Source organism: Heptranchias perlo, chromosome 29, assembly GCF_035084215.1.
Source record: "Heptranchias perlo isolate sHepPer1 chromosome 29, sHepPer1.hap1, whole genome shotgun sequence".
Lineage (NCBI taxonomy): Eukaryota > Metazoa > Chordata > Chondrichthyes > Hexanchiformes > Hexanchidae > Heptranchias > Heptranchias perlo.
This window is the reverse complement of record NC_090353.1, coordinates 21,543,548-21,568,843: the sequence shown is the minus strand read 5'-3', so window position 1 is coordinate 21,568,843 and position 25,296 is coordinate 21,543,548. Positions and strand designations below refer to the sequence as shown.

The 25,296-nt window shown below is 39.2% G+C and overlaps 1 protein-coding gene across 6 annotated transcripts; it reads left to right on the top strand.

The window, feature by feature from the left end:
* Window positions 1-8,558: 8,558 nt before the first annotated feature.
* On the top strand, window positions 8,559-24,895 carry LOC137299763 (tektin bundle-interacting protein 1-like). Of its 6 annotated transcripts, XM_067968706.1 has the most exons (5): window positions 8,559-8,680; window positions 11,306-11,473; window positions 13,759-13,946; window positions 22,295-22,388; window positions 23,448-24,895. In XM_067968706.1, the coding sequence occupies exons 2-5, from the start codon at window positions 11,460-11,462 to the stop codon at window positions 23,551-23,553; spliced, it is 402 nt and encodes a 133-aa protein (XP_067824807.1). In that variant the 5' UTR covers window positions 8,559-8,680; window positions 11,306-11,459; the 3' UTR covers window positions 23,554-24,895. The 6 variants fall into 6 exon arrangements, 5 of the variants coding, with proteins under 5 accessions (XP_067824807.1, XP_067824806.1, XP_067824808.1 ...); XR_010957974.1 differs by lacking the exon at window positions 11,306-11,473 and having other exon boundaries at window positions 13,759-13,849; window positions 22,295-22,400; XM_067968705.1 differs by lacking the exon at window positions 11,306-11,473.
* Window positions 24,896-25,296: the final 401 nt, after the last annotated feature.

Here is a 25,296-nt window from a genome sequence, read left to right as displayed (position 1 = left end):
AGAATAAAGCACTACAAAATGAAGAGAAATGTTTTTCGCTTGATTCCATTTTGAATACAGGATCCATTTGGAATTTGGTCATTTTTAGTTTATTTGGTTTGAAGACAGCCGTTGACAACAAAGGCCTTCGGTTCATGGTTTCAGCTTTGTTGAAGTTAAACTCCAAAATCACCCAAGAATGAACTGAGGTTTTTCACGAGTTCTCCAATTCACCTCTCTGTGCTACCAGGAAATAATAATAGAAAATCAAGTAGCTTGCCCAAATGGCAAGGATCTGTCTTTCGAGACCAGTGTTCAGTTCTAGCCATATTTGATTGATCCAGCCAAACATGGATGGGGTATGCTCTCTGACCAACTAGCATCTATGGTTTTTAATTAATCCACTGAATAATTACACAGTGATGATATTTGCTGCAGCTTGAATCTAATATAAATTTGCAATAAAGGTACCATCTGGCCACTTCACAGGACTAGGAACTGCAGTAGAGACAATCCCATATGGTGTGTTTATTAATTTCTTTTAGACATATCTCATCATTTTCTTCCTTTCCATCTGTTTGTTTCCCAGTCATGGCCTGGAATGACTATACTTGTGATTATGCCTCCCTTTCTTCTTTGCAGAAGTGCAGTCTTTCACGACACCTCCCTAAAACAGCATATGGGGACTGAGGATACTAAAGAATCTGACCCTCAAAAGCAAAAAACTTTGTACCCCAGGACTGTCATGGTTAATTTTTTTGTGCTATGTAAGATTATTTCCTGCCTGCCATTCAGAAATAATTCTGATATGATTGATCTAATTAACATTAATTCAATGGTGTGAAATAATTACTCTGGATTTTCTTAACATGGCATATAGAATCATTCTATCAACATTGGCACAGATGCACAGGACACACAAATCAATGTTTGCCTACAGTTTGTCTGATTGGACTGGCACAACAAATTGCTATTATGAAACTGTGCATGAAATCTTTGAAAACAACAATTTTGTACAATTCGACAAAATTGCAAAACAAGTAGGTAAAAAGGATAAACCTGTGAAAATAAAGTTTGTGTCAGATAGCATTGTTATTATACATTTTCACAAGCCAAAACCCTATCAGATGGAAACTGTCCTCTCAGCTGGGATTTTACCTCCAAGTCTTTTTCTTGGTCACGATTCTGTTATTCCCTTCTCTCGTGTATCCCTTAGACCACCAGGTACAATCCTTTTTTATTTCCTTCAAGCACTGCACAAGCGCAATGTTGAGGTTATATTCCTGGGAAACCTAAGAACTGTTTTTGACACAGTGAAAGAGAGCAGGTCAGCATAAAGTGGAAATGAGTATTTTGATTGCATTGTCAACAAAAAAAACACGAGACAGCTTTCAGTGATGGAGCTGATAATTTTATCCAGTAAACCTCATAGGATGAAACATTGAAAATTATCTGATTCTTTATATAATTAAACTGTTATGGTGTATCTCTATCATTTCAGAATTCCAGTGTACTGTAATTTAAACTGAGAGTACAATTTTTGAGATAAAGAAAAAATTATAAATACTGGAACTATAATAAAAACAGAAAAGGCTGGAAATCCAGATCAGCTCTGTCAGCATGAGTTAGCATTTCAGGTGGAGACCTTCATCAGAACTGGGTGTAGACCCATTGTCAATCTGACAAAAAGATTAAACTCAAAACACTCAATCCATTAACTCATTTTTATCTCTTTACAGATACTGATGAGCCTAATCTGTATTTCTAGCATTTTCTGTAGTACAATCTTTGTAGTCTTCACAGAGTCTGCACATAAAGTTGTTCTTCAGAACCGGGATAATTTAATGTTTAATCCACAATTCTGTTGTGAATTAAAGAAGCTGGATGAGTGCCAACCCATCGATGACCTGTCTCTGCAGGTTCCATTTCTCTCACTATTTCTAATTTATAGTTCTTTGATTTAAGTGGGAAAAATCTATCTTTCCTTTCTCTTTATTTTTAATTTGTTACTCTTCCTTATATATTCATTGCTTTCCTTTTTGTTTCCATTTTAGTTTTCAAATATTTTCTTCCTATTTCTCTACCATCACCATTATTTTCTGTTTTACTTTTCTCACATTCCCTTGGGTTTGTCTTTCTCTGTCTCCTCATTATCTCTTAGGTGAGCCCAAGAAAGCTTGGGCACAGAGCTTGGTGAGACGGAATGAATTGCAAACAGAGTGAAGACTTTAAAAATGGGAATTTGGTGAGAGTGGAAGGAAGTGCTAAGTAATTTAAACCAAGGGGCAACAGTGAATAAGTAAATATATAAATAATCAGTGTAACTAATTAGATCTAAGGGGATAAAAGTAACTAAGTAGAGGATACCAACATTAAAGGGATCCGAAATGCATTAAATAAAAATCTGGAACACATAAATAATAAATAAATAATAAATAGGAGTTAAGGGAATACTAAACTAAAAACATATATATAACATGAGACATATATATATAAAACATAAGTAGATAGAGTTTTAAGCAAAATCATGAGACAGCCTGCAATTCCTGTGTCATGTGGGAACTCCAGGACACTTCATATGTCCTGGATAACCATGTGCGCAGGAAGTGCCTCCAGTTGCTCGAACTCAAGCTCAGGATTTCTCAGTTTGAGGAGCGGCTGGAGTCACTGCAGGGCACATGGGAGGCTGAGAGCTTCCTGCAGCACATGTTCCAGGAGGTGGCCACCCCGCAGCTATAGAGAGTTTAGGACGATATTAAGTAGGTGGTCATCTGGCAGGGTAGGAAGAGGCAATCAGTGCAGGAATCCTCCAGGTGTGTAGCACCCTCAAACCGGTTTTCAGTGCTGAATACCGATGAGAATGACGACACCTTGGGGGAGTGCAGTGTTACAGCACTAGAAAGTGATGATGTACTTGAGGATTCAAAGACAGAATCTATTTGGTTAGAATTAAGGAACAATAGAGGAGCTATTACACAGTGAAGTGTATACTATAGGTCATCAAATAGTGAGAAGGAGATAGAAAAGGAAATTTGCAGGCAAATTGCAGAAAGATGCAAGAACTTTAGAGTAGTGATAATGGGGCACTTCAATTATCCTAATATAGGCTGGGAAAATAACAGTGTAAAGGGAAAAGAGTGGGAGGAATTCCTGAAATGTGTACAAGAGAACTTTCTTGATCAGTATATTTCCAGCCCAATGAGGAAGGAAGCAGTCCTGGATCTAGTTCTGGGAAATGAAGTGGGGAAGTGGAGCATGTTAGTGGGGGAGCATTTGGGAAACAGTGATCACAATATCATTAGGTTTAGAGTAGTTATGAAAAAGGATAAGGAAAAATCAAATGTGAAAATGTTGCAATGGAGGAGAGCTAATTTCAGTGAGTTGAAAAGGGATTGGTCCCAGGTGAATTGGAATCAAAGATTAACTACTAAAACAGTTAATGAGCAACAGAAGGAGATAGTTCGAGTTCAAACTGGATACATTCCCACGATGGGGAAAGAAAGGGCGTCCAAAGCTAGAGCCCTGGATGACTAAAGATATAGCGATGAAAATGAAACAGAAAAAAGAGGCTTATGATAAATGTTAGTTTCATAATTCAGTAGAGAACCAAGCTGAATACCAGGAGTACAGAGGAGAACTGAAAATGGAAATAAGAGTGGCAAAGAGAGTGCATGAGAATAGGTTAGCAGATAACTTAAAGTGGAACCCAAAAGTCTTTTACAAACATATTAATAGCAACTCAACAAGGCTTCTTTGACAGCACCTCCCAAACCCATGACCTCTACCACCTAGAAGGACAAGGGCAGCAGGCACATGGGAACAACACCACCTGCACGTTCCCCTCCAAGTCACACACCATCCCGACTTGGAAATATATCGCCATTCCTTCATCGTCGCTGGGTCAAAATCCTGGAACTCCCTACCTAACAGCACTGTGGGAGAACCTTCACCACACAGACTGCAGCGGTGCAAGAAGGTAGCTCGCCACCACCTTCTCAAGGGCAATTAGGGATGGGCAATAAATGCTGGCCTTGCCAGCGACACTCACATCCCATGAATGAATAAAAAAATATAGTAGAAGTGTAGTCAAAGGATGGGTGGGGCCGATCAGGGACCAAAAAGGAGATCTTCTCGTGGAGGCAAAGTGTTAGATTATGCAGGTGTGTGCTAAAAGTGTAACAAATATTAAGGAATTGTTTTTATGCAATGTATGTATCATGAAATACATTTTGTATGTAACCACACATATTGTACAAATGATAAGTCTGTATCAGGAACTTTTACTGGGGATAGCCATAGACGCTCAGTATATTCAGGTGATCAGCAGGGGAGATGTATATTCCAAAGACACAACTCACTCTTTGTTTGAGACGACTGGGAATGGGCAGGCCGCCTTCTCCCAGAGAGATTAAGTGCCCTGTCATTGTCTTAGCTCCCAGAGAGATTAAGTGCTCAGCAAGGCAGCATCACTAGCCCATCTCCTTTTGATGAGGTTAAGTGCCTTGCCATTGTCTCAGCAAGGTAGCATCGCAGCCCGCCATATTGATGAGGGTAAATGTCTTTCCATTGTCTCAGCAAGTCAGGTACTGGACCAGTCGAGATCCCTTTTGTCAAGCTGATGGACTACGTCTGGCCTCACTATCTGTGCTGAGGATGTTTAGTAAGCTCACCACTGGATTTCCTGTTAAACAGTGTATAAAAACACAGCTCAAACAAAGGTTCAGCGTAGAGGATCCCTCAGGAGCAGCAGACTAGGTTTTGTTAAGGCGGTCGTGCTGGCAGGAGCCCAATGCCCTTGTCAGGAGAAGGAAAGAAGTCTGCAGAAGGCAGGATCCGTAGGATCCAAGAGGGTGGGGGCCGTGAGAAGCGAGAAGCCAAGGCGCGAGCTCTACCCAGAGTGGAAGCAGATAATATGTCTCCAGTTACCATCCTGTAAACTGCTGCTTAAATACTGAGTGTATTAAACTGTTCTTCGTAATAAAGTACGTGCCACCGTAACAAAATGAGGTCGACTCGAATCTTTTGGAACTGGGAAGTGAGTAGCAGAGCAGGGGCTCCATAAGCGGCCACGTAGACCATAGGGGCCGATTAGGGACCAAAAAGGAGATCTTCTTGTGGAGGCAGAAGGCATGGCTGAGGTACTAAATGATTACTTTGTATCTGTCTTCACTAAAGAGGAGGATGCTGCCGATGTCACAGTAAAGGAGGAGGTAGTAGAGACATTGAATGGGATAAAAATAGATAGAGGAAGTACTTAAAAGGTTGGCAGTGCTCACGGTAGAAAAATGACCTGGTCCAAATGGAATTTATCCTAGTTTGCTGAGGGAAGTAAGGGTGGAAATTGCAGAGGCTCTGGCCACAATCTTCCAATCCTCCTTAGATATGGGAGTGGTGCCAGAGGACTGGAGGATTGCAAATGTTACACCCCTGTTCAAAAAAGGAGAGAGGGATAAACCTGGCAATTATAGGCCAGTCAGTCTAACGTTGGTGGTGGGGAAACTTTTAGAGACATTAATCCGGGACAAAATTAATTGACAGTTGGAAAAATATGGGTTATTAAATGAAAGCCAGTATGGATTTGTTAAAGGCAAATTGTGTTCAACTAACTTGATTGGGTTCTTTGATGAAGTAATGGAGAGGGTTGATGAGGCTACTGTGGTTGATGTTGTGTAAATGGACTTTCAAAAGGCGTTTGATAAAGTATCACATAATAGACTTGTTAGTAAAATTGAAGCCCATGGGATTAAAGGGACAATGGCTTCATGGATATGAAAGCAGAGAGTATTTGTTTTTCAGACTGGAGGGAAGTGCGCAGAGGTGTCCCCCAGGGGTCGGTGTTAGGACCCATTGCTCTTGTTGAAATATATTTATGACCTAGACTTAGGTATACAGAGCATAATTTCAAAGTTTGTAGATGACACGAAACTCGGAAATGAAGTAAACAGCGGGGATAGTAACAGACATAAGGAGTACATAAACACACTGGTGAAATGGGCAGACACATACAATCATAGAATCATAGAATGGTTACAGCACGGAAGGAGGCCATTTGGCCCGCCAAGTTCGTGCCGGCTCTCTGCAAGAGTGATCCAGCTAGTCCCACTCCCCCACCCTTTCCCCATAGCCCTACAACTTTTTCCCCTTCTAGTACTTATCCAATTCCCTTTTGAAAGCCACGATTGAATCTGCCTCCACCACCCCCTCAGGCAGTGCATTCCAGATCATAACCTCTCGCTGCGTAAAAAAGTTTTTCCTCATGTCGCCTATGGTTCTTTTGCCAATCACCTTAAATCTATGTCCTCTGGTTCTTGAACCTTCCACCAATGGGAACAATTTCTGTCTACCTACTCTGTCTAGACCCTTCATGATTTTGAATACTTCTATTAAATCTCCTCTCAACCTTTTCTGCTCTAAGGCGAACAGCCCCAGCTTCTCCAGTCTATCCATGTAACTGAAGTCCCTCAGCCCTGGCACCATTCTAGTAAACCTCTTCTGCACCCTCTCTAAGGCCTTCACATACTTCCTAAAGTGCGGTGCCCAGAACTGGACACAATACTCCAGTTGTGGCTGAACCAGTGTTTTATAAAGGTTCATCACGACTTTCTTGCTTTTGTACTCTATGCCTCTATTTATAAAGCCCAGGATCCCATATGTTTTTTTAACTGCTTTCTCAACCTGCCCTGCCACCTTCAACGATTTGTGCACGTATACCCCCAGTTCTCTCTGTTCCTGAACCCCTTTTAGAATGGTACCCTTTAATTTATACTGCCTCTCTTCGTCCTTTCTACCAAAATGTATCACTTTGCACTTCTCAGCATTAACTTTCATCTGCCATGTGTCTGCCCATTCCACCAGCCTTTCTATGTCCTCTTGAAGTCTATCACTATTCTCCACATTGTTCACCACACTTCCAAGTTTTGTGTCATCTGCAAATTTTGAAATTGTGCTTTGTACACCCAAGTCCAAGTCATTAATATATATCAAAAAAAGCAGTGGGGAACACCACTGTATACCTCCCTCCAGTCTGAAAAACAATCGTTCACCACTTCTCTCTGTTTCCTGTCACCTAGTCAATTTCATATCCATGCTGCCACTGCCCCTTTTATTCTATGGGCTTCAACTTTGGTGACAAGCCTATTATGTGTCACTTTATCAAACGCCTTTTGGAAGTCGGGACAGATGCAATTTAACACAGAGAAGTGGGAAGTGATTAATTTTGCTAGGAAGAATGAGGAGAGACAATATAAATTAAATGGTACAATTTTAAAGGGGGTGCAGGAACAGAGAGACCTGAAGGTGTATATACACAAGTCTTTGAAGATGGCAGGTCAAGTTGAGAAGACTGTTAAAAAGGTATATGGGATCCTTGGCTTTATAAATAGAGTCGTAGAGTACAAAAGCAAGGAAGTTATGCTAAACCTTTATAAATCACTGGTTAGGCCCCAGCTGATGTATCTGGGCACACACTTTAGGAAGAATGTCAAGGCCTTGGAGAGGGTGAAGAGGAGATTTACTAGAATGGTACCAAGGATGAAAGACTTCAGTTATGTTCAGAGACTAGAGAAACTGGCGTTGTTCTCCTGTTCTTCTTCGAGCAGTGAAGGTTGTGGGGAGATTTGATAGAGGTGTTCAAAATCATGAAGGGTTTTGATAGAGTAAATAAGGAGAAACTGTTTCCAGTTGCAGAAGGGTCAGTAACCATAGGACACAGATTTAAGGTAATTGGCAAAAGAACCAGAGGCGACATGAGAAAACATTTTTTTATGCAGTGAGTTGTTATGATCTGGAATTCATTGCCTGATAGGATGGTGGAAGCAGATACAATAATAACTTTCAAAAGGGAATTGGATAAATACTTGAAGTGGGAAAATTTGCAGGGGTATGGGGAAAGAGCAGGGGAGTGGGACTAATTGGAAGCTCTTTCAAAGAGCCACACAGGCATGATAGGCCGAATGGCCTCCTTCTGTGCTTTATCGTTCTATGATTCCATGATGAAATTAACTCTATTGTTCCTCCACTACTACCATATTATTCAATACAAATTTTAAATAACATTTTTAATTCTAACAGTGTTGAAATTATCAAGCTGAGGTCGGTCTTCATGTTAATAAGTCAAACATTTGCTTAATATACAAGCTATTTGGTATTATTACAGGTACGATGAGATATGGACAGGTGAACAAGGACTGAGTGATTGAAAAATTAGAGGAATAGTGACATTTTGGTGAATAGTGACACAATGAAAGTCTTCCATCACAATGTAATATCTAATATACAGAATAATTGTTCTCCCAACCCTTCAATGTGTACTGATTAAAATGGTTGGCATAAGCCAAAAATAAGTCATGCTTCATCACATTAAAAAACAAAATGCAAGTATATAAATACATAAGAATTAGTAAACAGATTTTTAAATATACTTTATATTATATATAGAGACAGCCACCTTTAACATTATTTTAAATAAAATTGACTGCAAAATACATTATTTATTTGTCAGCTTCATATTCTCCACAGCAGTTGCTATGGCACCCTTGTTGGTAGCAACCTGTCAAGCAGACATTTCAGTTTACAGATAGGAGTCACCACCATTACAGCCATAACTGTCAGCTAACTTTCTTTCAAAAATGACTTCTTTAGAAGACAGTCTTTATGTTGCACGACGAACCTTAGAAGCAGACTTTCCACGGACAGCTGACAGGTGAGGCAACATTTTGTTTCTTTGTTGGACTTTTGAGCATTTATTAATTGAAAAGAGAAAGCTTCAACCTTGTTAAAGATACAATGGCACATGGAGAAATTTTCTGCAAGTAATTTTGGGGGAGAAATTCAACTTCATTGCACCTGTTTTTTTGGGCGTAAAATCAACGTTGGCGGGGGGGGGGGACCAAATTCAGGGTTGGGATCTCCCGCGCCCTATCCCCCCAGGAAGTGCGTTGGCTGGCAAATTTAAATTCCATGCCTCTAGAGATAAAACATAGAATTCTATCTTTTTCTTAGCAGCCTTATCAACCTGAGGTGCTGTGTTTAATGTTCTGAAACCTCGAAGTCCCTCTGCTCTTCCACAGCACCAAACCTTCCATTTGAAGTATAATTACTTTTGTTATTTTTTTTCCCCAAAATGCATTACCCCACACTTAGTGACATTGAACTCCATTTGTCGCTATTTAGTCCATTCCCCCAACTTATCAATATCCCTTTGAAGTTTCATTTGGTCTTCCAATGAATTAACTATACCACCTATTTTGGTATTATCTGCAAATGTAGACACCACTTCCTGTAGGACTATATCCAAATCATTGTTATACACAGTGAAGAGAAGTGGCTCCAAAACTGAATCCTGAGGGACACCACTACCCACTTCCAACCACTCTGAAAAACTACCCTTAACTCCTACTCTCCGTTTTTTCCCTTCTAACCAATTTTAATCCAGTTTGCTATTCTCCTCCTAATTCCATACTCTTTAATCTTTCTCTAGTACTCTCTCATGTGGCACCTTGTCAAAAGCTTTCAAAAAATCCATGAACTCTACAAATCCTTTGCATTTCTCCAATCTTCCATGTCTGTTATCTCCTCAAAGAATTCTATGAGGCTTGTCAAGCACGATCATTCCTTTTGAAACCCGTGCAAGCTAATTCAAACTATTTCTCTTTATCTATTTCAGTTCAAAGCTAGATACTGCATGTGTATAAAGAGTGATTTTTTAAAAAGTGACTATATTATGACAGCAAGGCTTTTAGAAGACAACTTATGATTCTGACTCATACTCAGACTTTCTCCTGGAGGTATCAGTGACTCTTTCTGAGTCATCCAGTGGTGAGGGTGTGGCATTGTGTGGATATTTGAAACACCAGTGTACAGAGCAGCAGATGTTGTCTTGCCATGTAATGTGTTAGAACCGAAAATGTCGAGCACAGTGCCACCAACAGGCAGAACAGATAGTGCATACAATTTGGTGACCCACCCAGTGATTTTAGTATATAATAGATATAAATACACACTATTGTACGTTACAGAAATAAACGTACGTTTTACTATACAAGTTATATATTTCACATTAACTTCAACTAACATTTCCTTTTCCTAAACCTCATTAATTATATGAAAATCTTCCAATATACAATTTTATCTCAAGTTCCAATTACTTACATTCATTTGATTACAATTTATATATAGCTCCATGATAACACATTCTCCATTATACTATGTAATCTCCCTGACCTTATAAAACAACATATGCCCTGACTTTGTGTGGGCAATATCCTGAGAGATGTACTAATAATTTTAAAACATATGCACAAGCTGTTAAATACAAAGTCAAATACAATTTTGCATACTCAGTGAACAAGACATAAAAGCTCAATCTTGTTTTTGTCAAATTGTCATACTTGAACACCTCCATGTAAATAGGACAAGTGGGTATTCCATGTATGTCCTAGATTAAACACAAACTATGTCTAAAAGTATTAAACAGTCATGTTAAAGTCTGCTAAAACAGATAAATACTGAAGGTAAGTAATCTGCTTTGATACATTATCAAGCAGATTTTCAGTGTCCATAGAGAATATAGGTTTGAGCCATATTTGAAGATACTAAGATTATAAAGGTATCAAGTAAACCCTTGCTAAGACTAAACTTGGATTATATGCTATGGACACGAGCTTTCAGGACTATTTTATCCCTTTGTTGGGTGACTAATGGAAATTAAAATCAAATTCACGAGGAGCCAGTTAGGACTCAAGAGTAGACAGTGCATCATCAAATCCCCGTTATATAAATATGTAAATTTTGGACTGCACATTGAATATCATATCAGACATGTGAGATAATTCTCCATAGATTTTGTTTTCACTTGTGCAGCATAAAAATTACATTACATTTTAAATTCACAAGAGACAGCTATTGGCAACATTATCAAGGATGCTACTCTGGGGTAAAAATACTTAACGTTTTCTGGGTTTTCTTCAGAGTTGAACATGCTGTATGGGCTGTGCTTTTAATAGTTCAGTTTGAAAATAAAAAAAATAATTTGTTCTCCTTTATGCTTTGAACAGCAAATACAGGGCTGTACCAAGAAGATGTTCTGGGTTTATAGGTGCTAATATACATATTGCAAGTCCCTAGAAAACACACTATGCTTGCAGATTGTCATTGATTTGTTTCCCCTCTTGCCTGCCCCAGTAAATAAAAATGAATCACATTTATTCAATTCCATGACGTAATCAAAGGCTTGGGGCTATAAAAATACTACTAAGTTATAGAGATTAAAAAGAATGAAATGTTAGACATTATGTATACATTTTCAAATTGCCAGAAATTTCCTCAGGAATTTCCCCAATCAGCTGCTGTAACTCCGCTGTAAACCCCGGATATACCGCCTAAACGGGGTTTCGGTCGATCCTCCCCCGAAGTTAAGGCAGCCGATCAGGAGAACCGTCAAGGAAAGTCCCGGCCATTATGTATAAATTTTCAAATCCATAATGAGTTATCTAAGGTATGTAAACCTACTTTGATTTGGGCCAGACACTGTGATTGCAGTACTGCCTTGGGATAAACCTGGAGCAATACAAATTGTTATTAAAGATCATGGAACTGAAAGGCATTGAGAAGTGCACTTTTGCTATACAAGATAATCTGAGCTGAATAGAAACAGCAATTGTGCAGGATCATTAGGATCTGATAAACGTGCTGCACCAACTTCTTAGCTCTCTGTGAATAATAATAATTGCAGCTACTGTTGGGAATTCCAGAGAAATATAATTTATCAAAATAAGTTTAAATTGTTGTGGTGGCTATTTCAGATTTTACTAATTGGTTGAAACTGCTGTTGAAATGGATGCTTGGAAAATGAGCTCGTTACAATTTACAGCCACAGAATAATCATTTATTAAAAAGTAATTATTTTCTTACATCTATAACATTTTTTGCCCTTTGCTGAATGCTTTAAGTTGCACAATCCCCAGAATGCATGTGAAGAAATAGTTTTCAGTAAATTTCTAAACGTTGAAGCCTTATAAAGTGTAACACTATGGCACAGTTCTTAACCCAGAACAGTTGTTGGACAAAAATAACTGTTTGTAACCTTTATACAGCAACATCTTTGTTGGCATTAATTTACTCCTTCAGAACTGAATAGATTACTGGCAATGGCATAATAGGTCCTTGTAATGAAGGCTTTAGCTTATTACTTTAGCTCCAGATCCCAGCTGAAACAATAATGTCACTTCAGAATCATTTCCCAAGTATGTTAATGCCATACCCCAACTATAAAATAATTCAGGAAGTGTCAGGTTTTCCAGTAAATGCTGCACAGCACAGTCTCATTTCCAGCTCTACCATTCCCAGCTTCTCCTTTGATCATCTTATACCACATGGCTAATTGTAAAAGACCAAAGAAGTACTGGAATTCCATAATCTCCAGTAAAATAACACCATGATTGAATGGCATTGCCCAAGTGAACTGTCCTATGACTCAGACAAAGTGGGGAAAAAATGGACAGCTGAAATTTTGAATAATCCAGCCTAAAAAAATTGAAGTCACCTGTGTCATTTTGCCAAACATTTAAAAACCAGGTATTTTGTTTGGATATTATATGATTGAATAATGATGTAGCTTCAATGCTAATCTGTAGACAAGACTATGGCTTCTTAGCTAATACTGTACTATCTCCCTCTTAGAGACTATTTGCATTATGTTTGCAGGCGATAGTATATCATACTTGATGACTGCATTGTGTATAAAATACAAACTAAAGGAAGTGGTATTGTTATTGTGTAAGGTACTGGTTAGATCCCATTTGTGTGCAGTATTGGTCACCACACCAAAGGAAGGCTCTTGTGTCCCTTGAGAGGATTCAGAAGAAGGCAGCCAGGAAAGTAGAGATCAGTTAGTTTTATTGCAGTTGTGGGTAAACTTCAAGGATCAATAATTAATGAATATTTTAAAAGGTATGAGCTAACCAGGGGAAATCAATGCGGATTTGTAAAGGGCAGGTTTTGCATATTGAAATTGATTAAATTTTTTGAGGAAATCACGGCGTGTATGGGTAAAAGGAAAGCAGTGGATGTGTCTATGTGGATTTTCAGAAAATGTTTGACAAGCAAAAATTAAGACACATGGGGGTAAATTTTTGTCATCACTGCCTGTATAGTATTTTGGCAGACAGATCACCTACCCATTGTAGAACTCACCCAATTTTCATTGTATCGAAATCCATGGAACAAAAATCGGTTGTGTTCTATAAATAGTGGGAGTTGGGAATACTACCAATATAGTGCCTGTTTGGAACCCAAGTAGAAAATCTCTCCCATAGATCTTTAAAAGTAGGAGTGCAGATAGAAAAGACTATAACGAGACAAACGAGATTCTTAGTGTTGTATTTAGGAGCATTAAATACAGAGGCAAGGAGGTGATGTTAAATTTATCCAAGACAATGGTTAGGCCGTTTTCAATGGTTTCATTTATAAATTATCTTAAAAAATTTTAACCTACAATCAGCTTTACCAATGGGCATTCTGGCTGGGAATATTTTTATTTTGAACATGTGGTACAATTGTAGTGAAAAGGAAAAAAAGTTTAAAATTGTGCTGTTGTCTAAAATGCTGCTTACTCTGATTATATAAATTATAGGAGCCCAAGTTACAATCATGACAAAACATTTTGAGTAATTTAAAATAGGTCAATAAGATTCTTACTATACCGTCAGATCAAAACTCTTAAAATCTATTTGGTTTCCACATTCATTCTTTTTCTCAAGCTTTCATTTTTTATTGTTTCAGAGTCCTACAGACTGCATATGTAACGGCAAAGGCTGCACCTGTTATTAGAAATTCTGTTTACTGGAAAGCAGCAGAAATGGCTCCTGGACAGGTGTGTTATACGGGATTAACAAACTGCAATAGCAGAGGAACCTATAATAGATGGCTCAAGTCTTATTGTGAAAGAGAGAAGGAAAGTCTCCCACCTGGTACAGTAACATGAGTTTTAGAATGATCGACTATGTTCATTTTATGGGCTGAATACTTAAGGACAAATATCACTATCATATTATCACCACCATGCAATCACATTATTATTAACATATCTATCACATTATCACCATCACATATTTCACATTACCATCACCACATGTATCACTTTAACACTATCACATATATCCATTAACAGAATTCTATTACATTAACACTGTCACATATACCATATTATCACTATAATGTATATCATATTATCATTATCACCTACATCACATTATCACTTTTACAAAGATCACAACCATAACATTATTATCATCACATATATCACATTATCACCACATATATCACAGTATCACCACAAATATCACATTATCACTGCATATATCACATTATCACCACATATATCACAGTATCACCACAGATATCACATTATCACTGCATATATCACATTATCACCACATATATCACAGTATCACCACATATATCACATTATCACCACATATATCACAGTATCACCACAGATATCACATTATCACTGCATATATCACATTATCACTGCATATATCACATTATCACTGCATATATCACATCATCATCACATATATCACATTATCACTGCATATATCACATTATCACCACATATATCACATTATCACTGCATATATCACATTATCACCACATATATCACATTATCACTGCATATATCACATTATCACCACATATATCACATCATCACCACAGATATCGCATTATCGCCACCTATATCACATTATCACCACATATATCACATCATCACCACATATACCGCATTATCGCCACCTATATCACATCATCACCACATATATCACATCATCACCACATATATCGCATTATCGCCACCTATATCACATTATCACCACATATATCACATTATCACCACATATATCACATCATCACCACATATATCGCATTATCGCCACAGATATCACATCATCATCACATATATCACATTATCACTGCATATATCACATTATCACCACAGATATCACATCATCATCACATATATCACATTATCACTGCATATATCACATTATCACCACATATATCACATTATCACTGCATATATCACATTATCACCACATATATCACATTATCACCGCATATATCACATTATCACTGCATATATCACATTATCACCACATATATCACATTATCACTGCATATATCACATTATCACCACATATATCACATTATCACCACATATATCACATTATCACTGCATATATCACATTATCACCACATATATCACATCATCACCACATATATCACATTATCGCCACATATATCACATTATCACTGCATATATCACATTATCACCACATATATCACATTATCACTGCATATATCACATTATCACCACATATATCACATTATCACTGCATATATCACATTATCACCACATATATCACATTATCACCGCATATATCACATTATCACTGCATATATCACATTATCACCACATATATCACATTATCACCGCATATATCACATTATCACCACATATATCACATTATCACCACCTATATCACATCATCATCACATATATCACATTATCACCACATATATCACATGATCACCACATTTATCACATTATCACCATCACTTATGTTACATTATCACCATCACACAAAACATACAGTAGACAAAATTTAAAAAAATATTTCTCACAACTGAAGTAAAAATTTGATATTATTGTTCTATTTCTTAATTTTAATACTGTATGATTTTTGTTTTAGAACAATAATCCCCCACATGCTTTTATTATTTATTTCATTTGTAATTTAATTTTGTAATGGAAAATTAACTTTTGGGTAGTAGTATCCCTCCTGAGCAAGGCTGTTTTTGTGTAAATGTTTGACATATTTTCAAATTCTTCTTCAAATCCCTGCAATCCACCATCTGACCTTCTCACAATGCCAAAACAGTCGTAAACAAAATTATGAATGACACCCTCCGTGATTGTGACCACCATGCATTATACCTCCTCATCCTCATCAGCTTTCGATATGGTTGACTATACCAACCTCCTCCAACATCTCTCCTATGTCACCTAGCTCTGTGGGACTATCCTCACATGGCTCCAGTCGTATCTTTCTGAACATATCCAATGCATCTCTTACAATAGCTTCTCTTCTCTTCCTTGCACAGTCAGCTCCGGAATCCCGCAATGATCTCTCCATGGCTGATTCCTGATCCTTATTTACATCTTTGTGACATCATCCACAGGCACAAATCAGCTGTAATGTTTAATAATAAAAACAGAAAAAGCTGGAAACACTCACCAGGTCAGGCATTAGTTGTGGAGAGAGGAAGGTAGGGTTAATGTTTCTTATGACCAGAAAAGAACTTTTTAAATCACTGTACATGACACAAAATAAGTTAAATGCCATCATACAAAAGATGTTAGCAGCATTAACAGTATTAGCAGTACTGTAGTTTAATACTAAGCCATGGTGAGGTGTGTTAAAATGAAAGGGTAGATGGTACGTGAGACTGGGGTATCCAGCACCTGTTAGGAGAGGATCTGGGATGCCTGGGTGCACCCCTAGAGCAGGCCAGCCACCTGGCTGCACTTTGCATCAGAAAACAGATAGGAAACTGGAGAGGCCTACAGCTGGGCTCCTGGCCACCAACTCCTGAAGGACAGCAGCTAGAAGGTCTAAAGTAAAAAGAAGCATACCCGAAGATTGTCCTGGGTCAGGGGTGGGGGGGCAGGTGGAGAAAATGCTGAGATTGCTCCTCTTCGATCTTTTGGTTGCTCCTGGGTCTCTGGTCGGCAGGTTCCTGGTGTAAGCCCTTGTGCCAGGGTTATTCAAGCACCCCTACGCTGGAGAGCACAACATTCACCACAAAGAAGAAATCAAGGTTGGAGGCCAGGAATGCTCCCTCTCACTCATTAGAATTGGAAAGCCCCAGGAAATCCCAGGGCAGAAACTAGATCTAATGGGTTTCCACTGCTTTTTCCTCATCACTGCAGCTAGATATAGGCGTCCCCTAGACACAACAAAGAGTAAAATCCACTCTGAAATGTTTAAAAGTCCAGCAGAAACACGCTGGGCCAAATGGCCTCCTTCTGTGCCGTCAACTTTCTATGATTCTATGTAGCAAACATTTAGAAGATCGCTTCCAAATATATAATGAAAGTGGTGCGCTGTCAAGTTCTTGCTTACTGCAAAAGATACCAGCAATAACCTTTGGCCCCCAATGGGACAGGAGTCCAATAAGTTATTTGTGTTTTTTTTGTCATTGTCATAGGAGATGGACCAGTATGCTGCATCATAACCCCAATCCCTCACATGCTCCCAATCTCTGTTTGTCTGCCTCTACCTCTTTCTCTGACAAACAGAAAACCACCACAAACACACAGAGACAAACATAAAAGAGAGAGAAACCACAAACGCAGGCACACAACATCACAAAAAGGTACAAAGAACTGTAACAGGACAATCAGGCAGAAGACTCGAGAACAACACAGACACAGAGAAACAACAGCACAAAGAGATTTGGAAACAAAGTAACACAGAGACACTGACCAAACCAGAAAAGGATAGCGACATAGAGTAGATTTTAAATCTGAGGCCCAATCCATTTTGAGAGCCGAGTCTCATTAGCACGCTGCTGGCAAGCTGCATGCCCTGAGTAGAGTCCCACTGCACCAATATCAGGTGACCCGAGGGCTGACCCAGCATGTAGATCTGGGAGGAGGAACCGATCGAGAGAGGGAAAGGCCAAAGCAGCAGCAGCCCATATTATTCTTGTAGAGCGCAGCCTGGCCCCGTAAAAATGATTTTTCACTTACTTCCCAGTTGTCATTCAAAATTGCATCGGGGTCCTATGTACATCATAGGACCCCAAACTACACAGTAATGAGGCTGCCGCATGATTCAGGCGGGCACCTGGGCTGCCCAACATAAGGTCCTAGTAAATATGGCTGCAGAGTGGCTGCCATTAAGTTCACCACAGCTATTTTAACTCCGCTACTGCCCAGTTTCCATCCTGTGGGCCACATTAAAATCAGCTCAAACAGTCCTAATCACAGAAGTACATTTACATATACTCGCATTCACATCATCCAACATACCATGAGCATTGCCATAGGAAATCCATTAGCCACAAAAAATCTTTGTGCTCTGTTGTATTCAAATGCTACTACCATCTTGCGAGTGCTGATACTAATAGCATCAGTAAAAGATGATATCTCGTGACAGACATTTTCTTTCCGGCGGAACTGGATTTTCAAAGGCAGTGAAACAATGCTCCATTTCTATCATTAGGTGGCATCAGTGCACCATGAAAGTATGACGGTACAATTCTCCAGTGCATTTCAATGATGCTGCAAAGTACTTTTGGAACACAGATCAATGGAACAGAACTGAAGGAAATTCTTCTAAGAATCATGAGTGGTCATTATTGATGTGTTTGACTGCATGCTGCTCAAAGTTAATCTTATCACCCCCAGCATTTCAAGCCAATACATATGGTATATCACGGAGCTGGGGTTTTTACTCTAGATATTTTTCTTAGGTTTGGCATCCTACGGACGAATCATATTGGGAATACAGTCTAGGATCACTTAGTGAGCCATTCCGAAAGATTCGAGTTGACACCAATTGGTTACAGTGGCAAGTACCTTATTGCAAAGAACAATTTAATACACTCAGTATTTAAGCAGCAGTTTACAGAATGGAAACTGGAAATATATTACCCGCTTCCACGCTGAGTAGAGCTCATGTCTTGACCTCTCGCCTCTCGTGTTCCTCGCGGCCCCCACCCTCTTGGATAGGGCGGATCCTGCCTTCTGCAGATTCCTTCACTTCTTCCGATTACACAGGCATTAGGCTCCTGCCAGCATTTATGTCTGCATGGACAAATGTAGCCTGCACCTTCCGGGGAATCCTCTACCCTGAACCTTTGTTTGAGCACATTGTTAGCTGGAGATCATGTGGTACGCTGACTTAACATCATCAAAATTGATGATGAGGCCAGACTTAGCCCCATCAACTTGCTGAAAAGATCCTGTGTGACGGCGCCAACCTAACATTATTACCTTGCCGAGGGGGCCGGACTTAGCCTCATCTGGAGATTGGGCTGGTAGCAGACAATGCTTAGACAATGGCAGCACACTTGACCTCATCAATTTTGATGACCTCTTATCTCTTTTGGGGAATGCAGCCCGTCCTTTCCCAGGCATGCCACACTCTTCCATGTCTATGAAACTCAAACAAAGTGTGAACTGTGAGCTTTAAATACACATTGTCCAAGCTAACTACTTTAATATACTGAATAAATGTGGCTAGCTAAAATAAATGTGGTTGTTACAAACATATGATTTATACAATATGTGTGGTTACATATTAAATGCTCATAAATATTAGATTCTGCAGTGCCCAGATGACACTTAAGCATTTTTTCTCAATTGCTGAATAAACCATTTCCCATAGCAGTAGCTTGCAACTCAGGTGAATGACTGGGTGCTCCTTCCTATGGTCATTCACCTAACTCAACATGGCAGTAGTGCCCCTGTTCGGTGCGTCAGTGTGGATTGTGAAAGCTCAGGAATAATCTGGACTAGCTATCATGGGATCTGCACACAGGACATCTTTCAGTTTTACAAAAGCATTTTCTGCATCAATGAAGCAGATCACTTGGTTGGGCTTCGCCTTTCATGTCAAAACAATTATAGTTAGGAACGAGCCTGTGATTATAGCTGACTAATCCAAGGAATGCCTGTACTTGTTTATTGGTCATGGAGTGCGCCCAGTGCACACTGGCACTTGGTTTCACCCGGTTGGGTCTCTTTTTCCCCAACCACATGGTGACTTAAGTTAAATGCCTCAGCCATGTTGATGTTACACTTCTCAGCCTGAACTCTGCTTCATTCAGCTAGGTTAGTGTGTCAATAATATGAGTAACGTGTTCACTCCATGTCTGACTGAAAATGCCACCATCACCAATGCATGCCAGAACATAAACCCCAGCCATTATCAGAACTGAATTCACCTGCTCCTGGAACTTGGCAAAAATATTCTTCAACCCGAAAGGCATGACTGTAAACTTATGTAGCCCTGACGTAGCTTTTTGTCAGGTCTAGAATTGTCAGATATTTGCCATACCCCAGCTTCTAAAGGCTCTACCCCATGCAAAGCATAGAGTAAACATCAGCTTCTGTCAGGTCATTTAGTATCCAATAATCTGTACAGAACTGCATGGTGTTGTCCTTCTTAGGGACCAGTGCCACTGGCAATGCCGATGGACTCTGGGATGGCATATTACTCCCAGATCCAACATCTCCTGCATTTCTCTAGCTATGTGTAGCCTCGCACTGTGTGGCATGAAGTATAATGATTGTTGCACTGGATTTGAAGCGCCTGTGTTTACCTCATGCATAATCTGCTTTGCATAGCCTAGTTTGCCCAAGAACCGCGACTGAAACCCTGTCAACATCTTCCTACCTTGATGTTTCTGTGTGGGAGACAACTGAGCTGATATGTAATGTCATCCACTAAGCAACCAGTTTAACCCTCAAACTAGAGATCGACAATCTTACCTTCCTCCTCACTCTCCTGTGGAGCAGCCAAGATACATAGAGCTATTTTGTTATGGGTGAGATACCATATTTACATGATACCCTGGTGCTTATATGGTCAGTTGGGTATCTTGACTCTGTAATCGATCTTATTGCGTTTTTCCAGCAGTGTGTATGAATCTGTCATGTGGGACTGTAATTTGCTACACTTCACTGGCAGCAAAACCACTGTAGGTTTAAAATGAAAGAACTTGTATTTATTTGCGCCTTTCACATCCTTAAGATGACGCAAAGCCAATAAATTACTTTTGAAGTGTAGTCACTTTTGTTATAGTAGGCAAACACGGCTGCCAATTTGCAAACAAGATCACATAAACAGCAAATGAGATACATAACCGGTTAATCTGCTTTTGGTGCAGTTGTTTGAGGAGCAAATGTTGGCCAGAACACCAGGAGAATTTCCCTGCTCTTCTTCAAATAGTGCAATGGCATCTTTTACATCAATCTAAACAGGTAGGCAGGACCTCAGTGTAATGTCTCATCTGAAAGATGACATCTCCCACCTCAATGATGCACTGAAGTGTCGCCTTAGATTTCATGCTTAAGGCCAAAGAACTCATGGCTTTTTGATTTGGAATCTAATGCTAGCACTAAGCCAGGTAACACTTATAGTAGATGCAGACTTAACTATGTGTCCTCTGATTCAATAATAAATTAACACCTGGCCAGACTCAATATCTAGGGTTGATTTTTTGGGGCAATTGTATTAAAGAAGCTGGACCATTTTCTGTGACTACACCTAGTTTTTAACCCCATATGTGCCATGACAGAAATAAAGAAGCCAAAATCATGAAACATTTTGGACAAAAATGCTTAATTTTTATCACATCATATACACCAACTGAGGGAAGAAGAAGAGTGGGAGATTAAAACAATGCATGCCTTGTTCAACACTGGTCAGGTTCTTCACAAAAATAGATGTCTGAGCAAACCTGTATTTGTAATTCTTGAGTGTTGGACAGCTGTTTGGAAGAGTATAATTTAAATCCCAGGTTACATTGAAGTAATGTTGCACTTAACTACTCGGGGGGGATTTTCACCGCTCTTTGCCAAAGGGTCTGTAGGAAATGCGGTAAAATGGCCAAAGATCACTAAAGAGGTTGTGGTGAGTTAACTTAAGAGTGGCATTCAACTCTTGTGGAAGTGTCAGTGGGCTGAACTGTCCCTCTCTGAGGAGGACAGTGTAACACAAAACAGAAGTATATTAGTGCAGTATATTAAAGGCTAATCTAGGGGTTACAAAACACTTTTTTTTCATTTAATTGCATTTTGAGGTATCTGATATTGGTATTTAAATTCTAAATTGCACACCATAGTGTAACCTGTGTGAGAGGTCAGTAAGAGAACCTTGGAATCCAGGCTCTAGAATATTGATAGGAAAGAGCTGAACCAAGCTTTTGAAGTGAGTTGCTCTGAAATTAAGAAAAAAAACACTCTACAAGGAGGGGGTCCCAGATCTTTCTAGTTTTCTGGAAAAGTATTCCCTTGCACCTATGAATATGTTTGTGTAGAAAAATAAACGATTGAACTACAAACTTACATACAACTTCTAGCTACATTCATTCTGCTGTGTAATTCTTTCTGAACAAGTTACTTAGTTAAATAAAGAAATACTTTCTGTAGTTCACAGTCCTCAGCAAGTATATTGTGTGGGCATGCTGAAGGTTCAGCTGAGTAAATATGAGCTGACTACTTGTGCAAATTTTGGTTTAATAGCCTATGCTGTTCAGATGAGAGAAACCAGCTGCTATGACTCTTCACTACAGTACCTATCCAGTCAAATGAGGTGGAGAGACGGACCTATGCCTAGGTAAAGTGTTTGGTGAGTATAGGGTATGGTATTGCAATTACTGATAAAGTGGTGAATTAACCTGCATTGCATCATAATCCTAAATATTATCAATACTGCTATGGTCAGGGTTTCTCTGAACACTCCTCTCTTGTCCCTTGTAAGCTCCATCATATATGAACTTCCTTGTATCTACTTCCTCACTGTATTGAAATCTAAACTCAATGGGCAGTTTACTACTCTCTCTGAGGACCTCAAAACTTGAATTCTTTATTTCCCCCAGTGATTCTTTCCTCCCACAGTCTCAGGCCTTTAAAGCACAAATGTAACAGAGAAGACAAAGTAAATCACGAAGTAGGTTTAAGATAATTGGCAAATTATCTTAAACCAGAGGGGAGATGAGGAGAAATTTTTTTACGCAGCGAGTTGTTATGGTCTGGAATGCACTGCCTGAAAGGATGGTGGAAGCAGATTCAATAGTAGCTTCCAAAAAGGAATTGGGTATATACTGGAAAAGGAAAAAGTTGCATGGCTATGGGGAAAGAGCAGGGGAGTGGGACCAATTTGATAGCTCTTTCAAAGGCACGATGGGCTGAATGGTCTCCTTCATGCTGTAGTGTCTCATAATTCCTACTTCCTGATTTATCTTGTCTTCTCTTTTATATTATTTTGGTCTTGGTGATATTCTGCACTATGGACTTTGGCCCTTCATTTTGGTTTCCCAATTTAAAAAATAAAATTGATATAGCTTAACCAAGTCACTAGGTTATTTTTTCAACAATGTTTAAAACTAACAGCCTCACTCCTCACATCCAGCTTGTGTTCCTCCTGTCAGCAAATCAATGGAGAGGCATGTCTGAGAATTTTAAAAGATCACTGTTGCACTCATCATTATTCTGGCCGGAAGAGTTACACAGGGTCAACCATGAAAAGAAACTGATGTAAATGAAAACAATTGCTGTTAACATTTCACACCTTATTCCTCCCAGGAGCACTCAACTTGTAATAGAGATTAGTAAGAGTTTGATCTAAGAGTATCCTAATAAGAACAACATAATTGATTCTTGTTTCCTTTCTTAGTTGTCGATCGTCACACATTTGGCAGCAAGTAAGAACTTCATGCTTCACAGACTACATTTCATGCAACTATCACGACTCATATTGTTCTCTGATGGTGTTCAGCTAATGACTACCCTATTCTTGGAACTTTATGTTGAAAATCTATATTTACATTTTCTCTTAGACAATTTTTCAGTGTGATCAAAATTTTCTGGAGCATATAATGTTACCAAATTTCTTCCTTGAGAATACCTTTTCTGTATGGCGTTCTCTGTTTTGGGGGTGGGGGGGAGGATCAGGAGGAAGAACTGAGGAACGTCAGACAGGTTGGGTACTATAGGCGCTGACTGGCATCCACTCCATCATGTCTTATCTGCCAGCTCAGGTGCTCCTATCTGAACTTGTCAAGACACCAATATCTCAGAAAGTTACACTTCCCATGAGACACCATAACAGAGTTGTGCCAGCTGCTTGCCCTGGACCTCGAGCCTACATCAACCTGAGTCACCATAGTACCAGTGACAATGATAATCACAGTGTTCATCAGTAATCTTTGGTAGCTGTCAGTGATTTTGTTGTATTGGTTTCTGTGTTGAGCTTCTCTGTTGTGGGCCAGAAATTGCGCTGAGCGGCTGGTCTCCGTAGCTCCTGTGAATTAAAACAACGAATATACTTTCTGTGGGCTCTGCTGCATCAACTTGCTTGATTTTGAAGTTTTGTGAAATTGTGCGCTATCAATTCAACCTCTCAACAACATAAGATGATTTGCATGGGACAGTCTGTGGGAATGGAAGACACGCCCACAAAATCTGTCAGGCAAGCAAGCAGACTTCATTCATTTAAAGTTAGTATTCTGGAAGTCACTGCAAAGAAAAAAATACATTTTTTTAAATAAAAAGCCAAAGAAATAATTGAATTAAATTAAAGAGACAGAAGGGAAAAGTAAAAAAATAATAATTTTTAAATTTAAAAACTTTTTTTAATGACCAAAAACTATTAAAATGAGTAATATGAGCCTCCACATTTTCAAAATTTAATTTTTAGTTGTTTGGCAGTCATAATGAGTTATCGTGGTTTTAAAACTTAGTTTAGATCTGGTATTTTTAGGTGTACCTTTTGGTAGCATAATTAGTTACGTTTCAGCTGGGCAGATGAGCAAGTTTGTGATTTTTCAGTGATTTCTATGATTGTTGTGTGCGATGGCCCTTTAATTTGCAGCTGTCAAATCGCTGGCGAACCAATAGGAGCAAGTTCATAATTTCCATGTTTTAGTGCGCATGTGCAAACCCGGGAACTTGCTCTTTTGATTCACCATAGAAAACGGAGAGCACTGTTGGGTTCCTAGTGTCAGAAATAAAAAGCCAATAACACATTTTGTTTATTCTATTAGCTTTTAATATCCATGTTATTACAGTAGGAGCTTCTGTTGCCCACTCGTTTAGGGTGTAATATGATTATATTCTTTAAGAACATTGAAATAAAAGTTTTCAACACTGTACAGGTCTTGACTCCCTGTGTACAGATCAGCTGGTATTTTATAACATTGGAGGTGACCCAGTTCAAAAACGTCTTCCAAGAATTGTGTTGAAAACTGAAATGGCTGCTTGAGAGTGGTGGGTTAGATATACTGATGGGGTGTTAGTCTGTAACTAATTAGGGGGGGAGGGAGGGAGGGTGGAAGTGTTTAGTCATGATGCTTCAGCCATCTTGTTGTGGGCCAGGCTTGATGGACCAGCTGGTGTTTTCCTGCCCATCAATTTTGTATGTTCATTAGTCTGTAGCACCTGCCCAACTGTTAGTGTGCTGACCCCACCTGATTTATGCAGTCACCTTCGTTTATGTAGTGTGGGCAAGCTCCTGAACCTAGACG

Bases quoted from the DNA above. Each gene is read 5' to 3' on its own strand.
- LOC137299763 (XM_067968705.1), top strand. From the start codon at position 8,607: ATGACTTCTTTAGAAGACAGTCTTTATGTTGCACGACGAACCTTAGAA. The intron at 13,947-22,294 runs GTACAGTAACAT...TTGGTTTAATAG, and splicing joins GAAGGAAAGTCTCCCACCTG to CCTATGCTGTTCAGATGAGA. The intron at 22,389-23,447 runs GTAAAGTGTTTG...TTCCTTTCTTAG, and splicing joins AGAGACGGACCTATGCCTAG to TTGTCGATCGTCACACATTT.